We start from the raw sequence: 15,035 nt of genomic DNA, 5'->3' as shown, positions 1-15,035 counted from the left end.
ATGGGCATACATAGCATGAAATGTAATGAAATCATGTACTAATATGTACTAACGAACATAGCAGGTATATGATGTGAAAACATGGAAAGCATGAAAGTAACAGGTAGGCACATGTGTTTCACCCCAAAACAGTTTGGAAAACAGTAAAAGAGGGGTTCAATGTACTCACCTGAGATTGCTTTGGAGTTCTTGTGTAATAACCAAACAATGCTAGATCACGGAATATCAAACGGCACCTAATAGGTAGCTATGTTAATATACCGGACCTAAAATCGGAGGAACGGATAGTATGCGGGTTCGTAAACCAACGAGTATGGAGACTCGTGTAATATGGTTTAACAAAGCCTACATACTAAAATGAAACCTAACCTAAGTGCTTGCGACCCATCACGACCCGTTTAGGTAGCTTATGCTACCTTAACGCGTCGTTCGCGTAGAACGCGTTTGGAACGCCTAACATTGCGACCACAAGGTATAACCTCGGAAGGTTATAGCTATGGTCACCTAATGTGTTTGGTCGGATCCTAATGATCGACCAAATGGGTCGGGTTCGAAAGTATAAGCGATTGTTTAGATCGCTTACCTTACGACCCTATATAAGCACTAAACTAAAAGTGACGAGCTAAGCATGTTAGAACATGCTTAACTAAGTTTAGAAAACAGGTTTGGCATCAAAACAAACGGCTTTGATGCTCACGAGTAGTTTGGTTACAAAATACGCAAGAATGCGCATTTTGGCCGAAACTACGACTCGTCACTGAGCCTAGATAACGTGGTAATCAGTAGGTATAGTCACTACGGACTATAACCATCGTGATCACGCTCACGTTATGAAGTTCTAATGAACTTCGTGTTGACCATAGGCTGGTCAATGCAGAAAGTCAACAAAACGTTGACTTTCGGACTCGAAAAGCGAATAAAAGAACGAAAGAAGACTTACGGAGGGTCCCGGAATGCTAATCTAGATCAAAGAGCTCAGGTATGAAGCAATGGCATCAACTTAGAGCATTTTGATCAGATTGTGTGAGTTTTTAGCAAAAGGGGGGTATTTATAGGAAAAGTAGAGCCGTTAGGATCGTTTCTTGATTTTCGTGCCACGATCCTAAGCATCCACTTGTCAAAATGTTGTGGTTACTGAAAATGGCCCTTGGCTCTTGATTGGGTGAAATGGTATTGCCCCTTGAACGAACGAAAGGCCAACTGCAAGTGGATTCAAACATTGAATCTGGTCTGTTAGTCCCACGCGTCCTGCGTCAGGATTCACACAAGGCTCAGGCGGGCCGCCTGGCCCTGTCTGATCCGCCCAAACTTTCAGAAATTACAGTTTTAGTCCCTGTTATGTATTTAAGCCATTTCCGACACTTCTAAGGCCCGTAAAGCTAACTTTAGGGCCCTAAAATGATGCCTAAACATTGTGGACATGAAACATGCTCAAAAATGTTCCGAATGTTGGTTCGTTTGACCGTACGATCGCGATGTTCGCTTAATTACGACGGAATGCGCATAAGCGCGAAAAATGATCCAAATGACACGACGAATGGATTTTTCTCATGCCAAACACTAAGGCATAATATTAGGATGCTTACATAAATTTTTGGATGTCCGGATGTATTCAGAACGTAAGTTATGCATAAAAGTGCAAACTTGTGCACTTTTTGACACTTTTAGCCCCTGAATGATCCAAAAGTTTGTTTTAGCATACCAAACCCCTCAAAGCCTATTTCTAAGCTATGTAAAGGATATTTATGGTATGTTTAACTTATGGACATGTTCCGGAATGTTCGCTATAGTTCAAATTGGCATACTTTCGCAGTTTGTCAAGTTTAGTCCCTGTAAGCGAATTAACTTGTTTTTGCTATACCAAAGCCTTCAAAAAAGTTATGTAAAGGTTATTTAAGGTATGTTGAGTATATGTTGATGTTCCGGAGTATTTGTAGCGTTAAACTGAGTACGTTTAAGCACCAGTTAGCGTATAATTCTCCAGAAAACGATGTAGAGTTTGAAATTGAACAAAAGTCAAAACATGAAAAATGTAAAACACAACCAAACAAACAATGGGATCAAATAACATTGTTTTATTGATAATAGAACTGTTCACAATGATTACAAGCACAAATGTTACAGTCTCCCCTACTTGTGGAAATTTCGTCCCGAAATTTATTTAGAGGAAACTCGTGGAAATAGATGCGGATATTTCGCCTTCATTTGATCTTCACGTTCCCAAGTAAACTTGGGTCCACGTTTAGATTCCCAGCGAACCTTGACCAAAGGAATGCGCTTGCGTTTAAGCCACTTGACTTCACGTTCCATGATTTCCATTGGTTTCTCAACAAATTTCAGAGTTTTATCAACACGAATTTCGTCAAGCGGTATGTGGAGGTTCTCATCAGCTAAACACCTCTTGAGATTGGACACGTGAAAGGTTGGATGAACATTTCAAAGTTCAGGAGGTAACTCAAGTCTGTAGGCTACCTTACCGATTCTTTCGACGATCTTGAATGGTCCAACGTATCTAGGTGCAAGTTTTCCTTTCTTTCCAAATCTGATCACACCTTTCCAAGGTGAGACCTTAAGTAATACACGATCACCGACTTGAAAATCCAAGGGCTTGCGTTTTAGGTCCGCGTAACTCTTTTGACGGCTTCTAGCTGTCTGAAGGTTATCACGAACTTTCTTTACCTTATCTGTTGTCTCTAAAATGAGGGCAGGTCCAGTAAGTTGAGCCTCGCCAATCTCATTCTAGCAGACTGGTGAACGACATTTTCGACCATAGAGAGCCTCGAAAGGAGCCATGTTGATGCTGGAGTGATAACTGTTGTTGTGGGAGAATTCAATCAACGGAAGATGTGAATCCCAACTACCACCAAAATCGATCACACAAGCTCTAAGCATATCCTCCAGTGTCTGGATTGTTCTTTCAGATTGTCCATCCGTTTGCGGGTGATAAGCTGTGCTCAGATTAAGTTGGGACCCCATAGCAGATTGCATGGTTCTCCAAAAATGAGAAGTGAAACGAGCATCTCTGTCAGAAATGATGTTCAAAGGAACACCATGTCGAGCTACAATTTCATCCACGTAGATTTGAGCAAGTTTTTCAGCCGAAAAATCCTCACGGATTGGCAAGAAATGCGCTGACTTGGTAAGACGATCAACGACTACCCAGATGGCATTGCGACCCTTCTTTGTGCGCGAGAGTTTAGTAATGAGATCCATAGTAATGTTTTCTCATTTCCAAACTGGGATCTCTGGTTGCTCCAATAAACCGGAAGGACGCTGATGTTCAGCCTTAACCTTAAGATAAGTAAGGCATTTTGATACGTATAAGGTAATGTCTTTCTTCATACCAGGCCACCAATACTGAATACGAAGATCCTTATACATCTTATCTGAGCCAGGATGAATGGAATAACGAGACTTATGGGCTTCATCCATAAGCAAGGTACGAAGATTATCTTGGCTTGGGACCCACAAACGGTCCATGAAGTAATACGATCCATTGTCCTTCAGTTCAAGAGCAGGTGTTATGTGATAAGGAAATTCCTTATCCATTAAACCTTGTGAAACACAAGATTATTGAGCCTGAGAACTTTGACGGGATTTTTGAAACCCAAAGAGGTTCAAAACCATATAACAGAGGGTTCAAAACCTAGTAATCAATCATCCTCGAACAGATGATTAATTTTCAAAGCGGATTCGGAACCGAAGTTCTCGTTGTGGTTATCACCTAAGGATAGGTGATGTGCATGTTTTAAACTCTAAACACAAGATAACTTGTGTTAGGGTCCTAGAAAGTTATAGTCTAGGTCAAAGCATTACTAATAACCTAATTCCCTATAACCATTGGCTCTGATACCAACTCTTCTGTCACACCCCGACCGCGTATAACATGCAACCGCGGCGGAAAACGTCGGGGAGTGTTGTGGACAGAATTAATTGTTATACAACCATGGAAATTAAAGTTACATTTTATTTATCAAACATGGGTGTTACATTGTCTTAAAAGGAAGTACAGAATTCAAAACATAGTTATACTAGTTCTATCTTCACTTTTAGTCTCTAAGGCACAGGTCCGCCCTAGTATCGTGATCAACATCTTATGGAACAGCTCCTGAAAACACATGTGAAAGTAGGTACGTCAGCATAAAAATGCCTGTGAGATACATAGGTTTTGTGAAAGTGGGATTCATGACTTGAGTTTTAAATAAATGTCTAATAACAGTCAGTCATGAACCTTGTAATTTGTCTCGCTTTGATACCATTTGAAAAACGATAATATCAGATGATATGTATAGATAAACATAAGGTTAAATGAATAACCTAGTAAAATGAGTTGAATAAGATAAGTTGTTTTGTAAGACAATGTTTTATGAAAAGTATGTTATTTGTATAAATGTTATATGTCTAAACTGAAATGATTTAGATAACGCTAAGACATGTAATATTATACAAACATTTATATATAGGAAGTACCAGCGGCGTATCCACCATGTTTGCATCATATTACATACTCTACGTTACTCAAACCATTTACCCAAACCATCCACCATGTAAGATTGTTCTTGTATAACTCAATTGTCAAGTGTTATTGTGTAAACCATGTCTATGTTCAATGTAAACCACCAAATGTGTATGTCAATGTCAACGTGTTTATGTTCCATGTAAATCATGTAATGTGTATCCCAAAATGTATCATGTACGGTAAGCGAAATGTATCAACTTAAACCATATGTAAAATGCACAAAACAAGTCGTTGAAGTAAAACGTGGTTTAAATCAACGTTATGTTCTGTGGAAAAGTGCATGCTCTATTGATATTAACATTTATGCGGTATTGTGAAATATGCATACATCCAAGCCTTGAGACTGTGGCGATAAACCCTTAAACAAATTAATGGTTTATCTAAGTTATGTATATCGAATTCGGTCATTCCTTCCAATCCAAACAAACCCAGGATTTCAGGAACGGGAGTTGTCAATTCCTATGGTACCACTACCTACTAACGAACGGCGTAGCTAATGTTAATGAATGTATTGTTCCATGTTAAACAAACCAAATGTTGTACCAAAATGAAGGCATGTGAAGTAAACAAGTGTACTAAGTATGCACACAATGGGCATAAATAGCATGAAATGCAATGTGAAACAATGTACTAAGTACGCACACAATGGGCATACATAGCATGAAACGTATTGTAAAGCAATGTACTAAGTACGCACACAATGGGCATACATAGCATGAAATGTATTGTAAAGCAATGTACTAAGTACGCACACAATGGGCATACATAGCATGAAACGTATTGTAAAGCAATGTACTAAGTACGCACACAATGGGCATACATAGCATGAAATGTAATGTAAAGCAATGTACTAAGTACGCACACAATGGGCATACATAGCATGAAATGTATTGTAAAGCAATGTACTAAGTACGCACACAATGGGCATACATAGCATGAAATGTATTGTAAAGCAATGTACTAAGTACGCACACAATGGGCATACATAGCATGAAATGTAATGAAATCATGTACTAATATGTACTAACGAACATAGCAGGTATATGATGTGAAAACATGGAAAGCATGAAAGTAACAGGTAGACACATGTGTTTCACCCCAAAACAGTTTGGAAAACAGTAAAAGAGGGGTTCAATGTACTCACCTGAGATTGCTTTGGAGTTCTTGTGTAATAACCAAACAATGCTAGATCACGGAATATCAAACGGCACCTAATAGGTAGCTATGTTAATATACCGGACCTAAAATCGGAGGAACGGATAGTATGCAGGTTCGTAAACCAACGAGTATGGAGACTCGTGTAATATGGTTTAACAAAGCCTACATACTAAAATGAAACCTAACCTAAGTGCTTGCGACCCATCACGACCCGTTTAGGTAGCTTATGCTACCTTAACGCGTCGTTCGCGTAGAACGCGTTTGGAACGCCTAACATTGCGACCACAAGGTATAACCTCGGAAGGTTATAGCTATGGTCACCTAATGTGTTTGGTCGGATCCTAATGATCGACCAAATGGGTCGGGTTCGAAAGTATAAGCGATTGTTTAGATCGCTTACCTTACGACCGTATATAAGCACTAAACTAAAAGTGACGAGCTAAGCATGTTAGAACATGCTTAACTAAGTTTAGAAAACAGGTTTGGCATCAAAACAAACGGTTTTGATGCTCACGAGTAGTTTGGTTACAAAATATGCAAGAATGCGCATTTTGGCCGAAACTACGACTCGTCACTGAGCCTAGATAACGTGGTAATCAGTAGGTATAGTCACTACGGACTATAACCATCGTGATCACGCTCACGTTATGAAGTTCTAATGAACTTCGTGTTGACCATAGGCTGGTCAATGCAGAAAGTCAACAAAACGTTGACTTTCGGACTCGAAAAGCGAATAAAAGAACGAAAGAAGACTTACGGAGGGTCCCCGAATGCTAATCTAGATCAAAGAGCTCAGGTATGAAGCAATGGCATCAACTTAGAGCATTTTGATTAGATTGTGTGAGTTTTTAGCAAAAGGGGGGGTATTTATAGGAAAAGTAGAGCCGTTAGGATCGTTTCTTGATTTTCGTGCCACGATCCTAAGCATCCACTTGTCAAAATGTTGTGGTTACTGAAAATGGCCCTTGGCTCTTGATTGGGTGAAAGGGTATTGCCCCTTGAACGAACGAAAGGCCAACTGCAAGTGGATTCAAACATTGAATCTGGTCTGTTAGTCCCACGCGTCCCGCGTCAGGATTCACACAAGGCTCAGGCGGGCCGCCTGGCCCTGTCTGATCCGCCCAAACTTTCAGAAATTACAGTTTTAGTCCCTGTTATGTATTTAAGCCATTTCCGACACTTCTAAGGCCCGTAAAGCCAACTTTAGGGCCCTAAAATGATGCCTAAACATTGTGGACATGAAACATGCTCAAAAATGTTCCGAATGTTGGTTCGTTTGACCGTACGATCGCGATGTTCGCTTAATTACGACGGAATGCGCATAAGCGCGAAAAATGATCCAAATGATGCGACGAATGGATTTTTCTCATGCCAAACACTAAGGCATAATATTAGGATGCTTACATAAATTTTTGGATGTCCGGATGTATTCAGAACGTAAGTTATGCATAAAAGTGCAAACTTGTGCACTTTTTGACACTTTTAGCCCCTGAATGATCCAAAAGTTTGTTTTAGCATACCAAACCCCTCAAAGCCTATTTTTAAGCTATGTAAAGGATATTTATGGTATGTTTAACTTATGGACATGTTCCGGAATGTTCGCTACAGTTCAAATTGGCATACTTTCGTAGTTTGTCAAGTTTAGTCCCTGTAAGCGAATTAACTTGTTTTTGCTATACCAAAGCCTTCAAAACTTATTTCTAAGTTATGTAAAGGTTATTTAAGGTATGTTGAGTATATGTTGATGTTCCAGAGTATTTGTCGCATTAAACTGAGTACGTTTAAGCACCAGTTAGCGTATAATTCTCCAGAAAACGATGTAGAGTTTGAAATTGAACAAAAGTCAAAACATGAAAAATGTAAAACACAACCAAACAAACATTGGGATCAAATAACATTGTTTTATTGATAATAGAACTGTTCACAATGATTACAAGCACAAATGTTACACCTTCTGTTATGAGGCTTCCATTCCATCTACCTGGCCAACAACCTGTTGTTTTCGGCCCTGACGAGGATATTAACTCGGTTCTAAGCAAACCGTCAGTTAAATCTTCAATGTTTCTATCATGGATGGAACGTAATAAAGACCCAAATGACCTGTTGGCACGTACACTTACATACGTTCAGTTCCCTATTTTTTATGTATGAAAGCTTGACAAACGAGTATGGGAACCAAGAAAAGGGAAAAAATCAATTGGCAGGATTCATTCTGTATCTCCATCTCTAGGTGAAGCGTATTTTTTGAGAATTCTTCTTAACAAGGTTAGAGGACCAACATCTTTTGACGACATTAAAACAGTTAATGGTAAAGTTTACGATACATACAGAGATGCTTGCTACGCACTTGGTCTTTTAGATGATGATTCAGAGTATGTGGAGGCAATAAAAGAAGCAAATTTAACTGGAAGCGCTTCATACATTCGGAATTTATTTTCTACGATGTTGTTATCCAGTAGTCTTTCTAGACCTGAGGTTGTTTGGGAAAGTTCATGGAGATACATGGCGGACGATTTTGTTTACAGACTAGCAAAATACCATCGAGTTACAGGTACCTTTTGTTTACACTGACTTTTATTACTTATATTTTTGGAAAAAATAATCTGATGTTTTCATCATTATTTAAGTTATTTTATCTTATTATGATGAAATGGTTTCCCTATTCATAACATGATGTCGTTTTCTTTCGTATTGCGTAGCGTTATCAATTCCGGATCACCAACTGAAGAACTATGTCTTGGTCGAAATTGAAAAGTTTTTATTGCGAAATAATTCTTCGTTGCGAAGATTTGAATCAATGCCATATCCAGATATGTCGTCTTCAGGTATTTCAGATTGTCGTTTGATATACGAGGAGCAGGCATATGATACAACATACCTTGGAAATCTGTACGATAGTCAATTGACAATGTTAACTGATGAACAACGCTCTGTTTTTGAAGAGATTATGGCAGCAGTAAACAGTGAAAACGGTCGGATTTTTTTCCTTTATGGGTATGGTGGAACAGGTAAAACATTTCTATGGAAGACATTGTCCGCTGCAATTAGATTAAGAGGTCAAATCGTGTTAAATGTGGCTTCAAGTGGAATTGCATCGTTGTTGTTAGATGGTGGCATGACTGCACATTCCAGGTTTAGCATACCGTTGAATCTTACTGAAGATTCGGTATGTAATATAAAACCAGAAAGTGATCTGTCTAAATTACTTCATGAGACTAAATTGATAATTTGGGATGAAGCACCCATGGTACACAAACATGCATTTGAAGCGCTCGATAGAACAATGAATGACGTTTTCAACATTGACACATCTCTCAATTCAGAAATCCGGTTTGGAGGTAAGGTTATTGTTTTTGGAGGAGATTTTAGACAAATATTACCTGTTGTTCCAAATGGTGGGAGACAAGAGATTGTTAATGCCTCCTTATGTTCGTCTTATTTGTGGAGTAAATGTAAATTGCTAAGACTAACTAGAAACATGAGGTTAACGGTTGGAAGATCTACGGCTGATGTTGATGAAATAAATACTTTTGGCAAATGGCTTTTGGATTTGGGTGAGGGTAACGTTGGTGGTCCAAATGATGGAGAAGCAACTATTGAAATACCACAAGATCTTTTGATTACTGATCCATCTGATCCAAATGGAAGTTTAATTGATTTTGTTTATCCATCAATCTTGGAAAACGTAGACGGTCATAACTATTTCAGTGACCGGGCTATACTTGCACCTAAAAATGAAGTTGTTCATGAGATTAATGACAGGTTGCTAGCAATGTTTCCTGGTGAAGAAAAAGAGTATCTTAGCTCTGACAGTCTTTGTCCGTCTGAAGATGTAAATTCTACACAACAAAGACTTTACTCTCTGGATGTGCTCAATGGTCTTAAAATATCAGGCCTACCAAATCATAGGTTAGTCCTTAAAGTTGGTGTTCCAGTGATGTTATTAAGAAATATTGATCAACGGAATGGATTGTGCAACGGTACAAGGCTACAAGTAAAAAAGCTGCACAACCGTGTAATAGAAGCGGAGATAACATCTGGTTCAAATATTGGTACTTGCACATATATCCCTCGATTAAACTTGATACCTTCTGATAAAAAGATTCCTTTTTCTTTTCAAAGAAGGCAATTTCCACTGGCCGTATGTTTTGCAATGACCATCAACAAAAGTCAAGGCCAATCTCTTTCAAGAGTTGGTTTGTACCTCAAACAACCGGTCTTCTCTCATGGTCAATTGTATGTTGCCTTATCAAGGGTGAAAACAAGAAATGGTGTCAAAATACTCATACTTGACAACAACGGAAAACCTACGGATAAAACAACTAATGTGGTGTATAAAGAGATTTTCAACGAATTGTGATATATACATATTAATGGTTAATAGAAAGTTTTTACATGACCTGTTTAAAGAGGTGTATATATTCATAACATTTAATGTAAACAACTATGATTAATCCATATTATCTTTTATCTAGGCTAGTATAATATATAATGTTACAAATTAGAGTATTATATAATTATATAATATATAATAGCAACAAAAATAAAACCTAAAAACTTAATAAAAAAGTTTAGTTTTTAAAAGTAACTAAACTCGGGGAAGATTTTCCAATATAAAAGATACATGAGTTTTGGCAGGCGTGGCACAGACACAGAAAGTGTGTTGTAGTTGCAGCAGCAAGCAAGCAGAGTTCGGGTTTCTTTCTTTCTTGCGGCGAAAGTTGCATGATGATGTCCATTGAAGGAGTGGTTCTCAAGCTCCCTTCCTTTTCTCAACTCATAAACCCTAATCGCACTCCCCTCAAATTCCGTTTCAATTTCCCCAAATCCTCTTCCTCTTCTTCTTATTCGTCTGCAACTGCTTCTCTTTCCGTTCCGGCAGCCGCACCCGTTTCTCTCGGCCACTCCACCCGACCCGATTTTGAAATCCTCCATCAGGTACGTACTTCTGTTCCTGTTGTTAGTTTGCAAGTTCATGTTATTACTATTATTGAATGAATTCGATTACAGTTATTGATGGTTTGGTAATATTTGAATTCGAGATGTGTGGAGTTGAAAAGTCAATTGTGTCATTCGTGTCATCGAATTGCTCATGTTTAATCTGTTAAACATGTTGTGTCGTGTCATCCCTGTTATTGAACTTGTTACCTTTAAAATGTGCCGTCTCGTGTCAGTGCTTAAGAAAATCAGGTTCACCAGTGTTAAACATGTCGCCTCCTTAGGGTTGTAAACGGACCGAACGAACACGAACAACGTTAAGGAAATAAATGTATTCACGAACGGTTCATGAACACTTACTGAACAAGTTTTTATGTTAGTGTTCGTTCGCTAAGGAAATAAATGTGTTCACGAACGGTTCACGAACACAAATAAATTTGGCGAACGCGACGAAGGATAAAGGTGGATGGCCTAGAGAGTAGCACTGGAACTTGAATCTCTTATTGTGGAATGGAGGTCTATCGTATTCGTCAATGTAAATAATGAGAAACGAAAGGGAAATGGTACATAAACAAGGGGAAATAGAGTTTCCTAGTTTAATTGTTAGGGTAATAAAATAAATAAAAATTTAATAATATAAAAGGTATAGATAAAATATATGAAAGTACAAAAATCTTTAATTAAAAACACAAACATACGAACATAAACGAACGAATATTCACAAACACCTTACCGAACGTTCATGAACACAATTGAACGAACGAGACATCTGTTCATGTTCGTTCATTTAACTAATCGAACAAAATTTCTTGTTCATGTTCGTTCGTTTATTAAACAGACGAACATAAACGAACATCCTGCTGAACGGTTCACGAACTGTTCGCTGAACGTTCGGTTCATTTACAGCCCTACTGTTCAACCCGTTTGACAGAACACGACACATTTTGCCAACGCTAGTTATTATGGATAGATATATGAAATATCATGTTATGATCAGTTTCTTTTATCCTGCAGAAGGTAAACAATGGATCAAAACTCGTTTACTTGGACAATGCAGCAACCTCACAAAAGCCATCTGCTGTTATAGATGCTGTTAACAATTATTATAAATCTTATAACTCAAACGTGCATCGTGGAATTCATTTCTTAAGGTATTTATATGCCAATCAGCTCTCATAACATTTATCTGGTAATCATCTATAAAGGGTTTGATTTTTTTTCGTTCTAAGTTTTTTTTTTTTTTTTCTACAATTTTGTTTAAAACTAGTGCAAAGGCAACGGATGCGTATGAAATGGCAAGGAGAAAGGTGGCGTCTTTTGTAAACGCACCGGAGTCTAGTGAGATTGTGTTCACAAGAAATGCTACTGAAGCTATCAACCTTGTAGCGTATTCATGGGGGCTTTCTAATTTAAAAGCCGGTGACGAGGTGTCTTTTTTAGTCTTATTGTCATAGTATTCTTGAATAAGAATGTGGATATTCCTATGAGACCGAATATGTACTCGGCTAAAATATAATTACCTGCAGATAGTTGTGACAATTGCGGAACATCATAGTTCCATTGTTCCATGGCAAATTCTATCTGAGAAGACTGGTGCAGTTTTGAAGTTCGTCAGTTTGACCGAAGATGAAGTCCCGGATATTAAGATGCTACAAGATTTGCTTTCGAAAAAGACTAAACTAGTGGCTGTTCATCATGTCTCAAACGTGCTTGGTATGTATGTGTTAGATTCATCATCTGTGTGATCTAGATGGCATGAAATTTAATTATCTAGAAACCTTTTTGACCTAAGATCGTGACAACCATGTATCACTGATATTGTTTTTTAACGCTTATGTAGCTTCGGTTCTCCCAATTAAGGATATTGCCCAATGGGCACATGATGTTGGGGCAAGAATACTGGTGGATGCTTGTCAAAGTGTACCACATATGGTCGTTGATGTTCAGGATCTTGGTGTTGATTTTCTTGTTGCTTCTTCTCACAAGGCAAGTTAGTTTTACTAAAGGTGGTAAAATGGGTAGGTTAGATGGGTTGGGAAACGGGTCAAAACAAGGAATTTTTTGTATGGGTTAATATGGGTACACCTTTTTCTAACATTCGGTTTTATATAAACGACTAGCGTGTCAAATATGGTTATTGAAGTTATACTATGTCAATGATAGTCTATATGTTGATTAAAGATTACACCACTTGAGTTTCAACGACGAGTTTGATCAAATCGTTATCTATATATTCCATGTTGCTCGCTAGAGATAAAACATAACTTGAATTGACCCGTTCATAAATAAATGGCTCGAACTGGCCACCTGTAATATAATACACATATTAGATGTTTGTGGCTAGTTTATGAAATTGAGGTATAAACATGCTTCAGATGTGTGGGCCTACAGGCGTTGGTTTCTTGTATGGAAAGAGTGAACTCTTGACAGCTATGCCTCCATTCTTAGGTGAGGCTACTTCTTAAAAACATCAACCACTTGGCCATTTCACTATGGACATTTTTGTAATGCATGAATTTAATCACGGAGTTTTGTGTGCGGTTATATCGTTGATATTGCAGGTGGTGGGGAAATGATTTCTGATGTTTTCTTGGACCATTCTACTTATGCGGAGCCTCCATCGAGGTTGGCTGAATTGATGTATTATAACCTTGTTACCAACTTTGTCTCTCGAAGTCAAAGTAGCTTAAGTTCATGGTTCTCGTGTTTCAGATTTGAAGCTGGAACACCTGCGATTGGGGAAGCCATTGGTTTGGGAACAGCGATTGATTATCTTTCTCAAATTGGCATGCAAAAGATTCATGATTATGAGGTCATCTTCATATGTTTCTTTCCTGTTCCATTATTGCTTTGAGTTTCATCTTCTCTCTTCATACATCCAAAAAAGGTTTCTGACCAAAATGGGTCCACCCGCTATATTTTTTTATGGCGGCGATGGTGTTGACGTGGTTGTATCGGCGGCAGGCAGTGGCGGTGGGTGGTGCTGGCCAATTTGGACCCATAATTTGGGTAGACCCAAATTAGTCCATTTAGTAAACGAACCCATATTATTATTGTTAATTTTTTTAATTGAAAAATTGGTCATGATTTCCGGGTGTAATGTTAGTATATAACATAAACGTATTGGTCATTTAATCTTGTTGAACAGGTAGAACTGGCTAATTACCTTTATGAAAACCTTCACGCGATTCCCGGTGTTCGTATCTATGGACCGGCCCCTTCAGAGACGGTTCATCGTGCTGCTCTATGTTCCTTCAATGTTGAGAGCCTTCATCCCACAGACATAGCCACTTTTCTTGATCAACAGGTATCCAATAAAAACGCCAAATTTTCATAATTCTCACTCATGATAGTTGTAGTTTAACCAACCCTTAAAACATCCAAATACCTTGAAACTTAACAACATAAACTGAAAATCATTTGTGGCAAATATGATTGGGTTTGGTTTTTTTTTTTTTTTTATTTTATTTTATTTATTTATTTATTTATTTTTTTGTATCATGTTAGAACAAGTTTGATTTTGGTAGTGATGATGTGATTTTGGTACAGCATGGTGTAGCAGTTAGATCTGGGCATCACTGTGCGCAGCCACTCCATCGGTACTTGGGGATAAATGCAAGCGCACGAGCCAGTCTTTATTTCTACAATACGAAAGAAGATGTTGATGACTTTATTCGAGCACTTGAGGACACCATCGCGTTCTTCACCTCTTTCAAGTAGAATTTGTTACTTTACAATGAAATGTGTTATGTATAACCACACGTGTTTTGATATTCTCGTGATTTATTGATGTATTTTTATTTTTATTTTTTTGAAGAAAAGCTATCATATACAAGGAAAATAAACATGATAATCTTGTTGGCAGTGTGCATCCAAACCTGTCAAATCACTTGTAAACTAATTACAGGTGAAATTTTTATCTACTTATTAATCTTTGAGCATCAAAAAATAAAGCTATAAAAATAGTACTATTTTTAAACAACTAAAAATCAAATATTTAAAATAATAATTTTTTTGCCTACTTAACCCACTAATCCGACTAATAAATTTATACATTTGTCTATCGTCTCAACCTCATGGGGAAACATTTTTTTAACACCTTGGTACCATTGTACTACTACTGTTGGTAACAGTTAATAGGGTCTATATATAAAAGAGTTGTAGCAACTATGAAATTTTAACATAAAGTATAAACACAGATAGCAAAATTTTTGCAAACTATATCCCAACTCCTCTAGATTTTTCTTTTATTATTTTTTCTAAACTGCAATTTTACACCCTGAGGTTAGAGGTCATTGGCATGTCTACCCCCCCTAACGAAATAATTGCAATTTTACCCCCCACTGTTCACTGTTATGTCGCAACATTACCCCCTGTTAACAGATTCTGTCAAGTCAACGTTTGTTTTGACTGTTATAAT

General features: G+C 37.8%; 2 protein-coding genes across 3 annotated transcripts; both read left to right on the top strand.

The window, feature by feature from the left end:
- The first annotated feature begins 9,449 nt into the window (after positions 1 to 9,449).
- LOC110906715 (ATP-dependent DNA helicase PIF1-like) lies at positions 9,450 to 10,037 on the top strand. The gene has a single exon (XM_022151810.2). The coding sequence runs from the start codon at positions 9,450 to 9,452 to the stop codon at positions 10,035 to 10,037; it is 588 nt and encodes a 195-aa protein (XP_022007502.2).
- A 230-nt stretch (positions 10,038 to 10,267) lies between these two features.
- Positions 10,268 to 14,471, top strand: LOC110908425 (cysteine desulfurase 1, chloroplastic). Of its 2 annotated transcripts, XR_002574587.2 has the most exons (11): positions 10,268 to 10,615; positions 11,630 to 11,766; positions 11,883 to 12,042; positions 12,142 to 12,328; positions 12,456 to 12,601; positions 12,991 to 13,063; positions 13,177 to 13,240; positions 13,328 to 13,427; positions 13,764 to 13,922; positions 14,165 to 14,385; positions 14,447 to 14,471. XR_002574587.2 is itself a non-coding variant. In XM_022153364.2 (10 exons), the coding sequence occupies exons 1-10, from the start codon at positions 10,403 to 10,405 to the stop codon at positions 14,333 to 14,335; spliced, it is 1,410 nt and encodes a 469-aa protein (XP_022009056.1). In that variant the 5' UTR covers positions 10,268 to 10,402; the 3' UTR covers positions 14,336 to 14,424. The 2 variants fall into 2 exon arrangements, 1 of the variants encoding a protein (XP_022009056.1); XM_022153364.2 differs by lacking the exon at positions 14,447 to 14,471 and having other exon boundaries at positions 14,165 to 14,424.
- The last annotated feature ends 564 nt before the right edge of the window (positions 14,472 to 15,035 follow it).

Source organism: Helianthus annuus, chromosome 14 (assembly GCF_002127325.2).
Source record: "Helianthus annuus cultivar XRQ/B chromosome 14, HanXRQr2.0-SUNRISE, whole genome shotgun sequence".
Classification (NCBI taxonomy): domain Eukaryota; kingdom Viridiplantae; phylum Streptophyta; class Magnoliopsida; order Asterales; family Asteraceae; genus Helianthus; species Helianthus annuus.
This window is presented reverse-complemented; position numbering and strand designations above follow the sequence as displayed.

Excerpts from the sequence above, each read along its gene's own strand:
- LOC110906715 (XM_022151810.2), top strand. The coding sequence starts at position 9,450 with ATGTTTCCTGGTGAAGAAAAAGAGTATCTTAGCTCTGACAGTCTTTGT.
- LOC110908425 (XM_022153364.2), top strand. The coding sequence starts at position 10,403 with ATGATGATGTCCATTGAAGGAGTGGTTCTCAAGCTCCCTTCCTTTTCT. Across the intron at positions 10,616-11,629 it reads ATTTTGAAATCCTCCATCAG|AAGGTAAACAATGGATCAAA; the intron begins GTACGTACTTCT and ends TTTATCCTGCAG. Across the intron at positions 13,241-13,327 it reads TATGCGGAGCCTCCATCGAG|ATTTGAAGCTGGAACACCTG; the intron begins GTTGGCTGAATT and ends CTCGTGTTTCAG.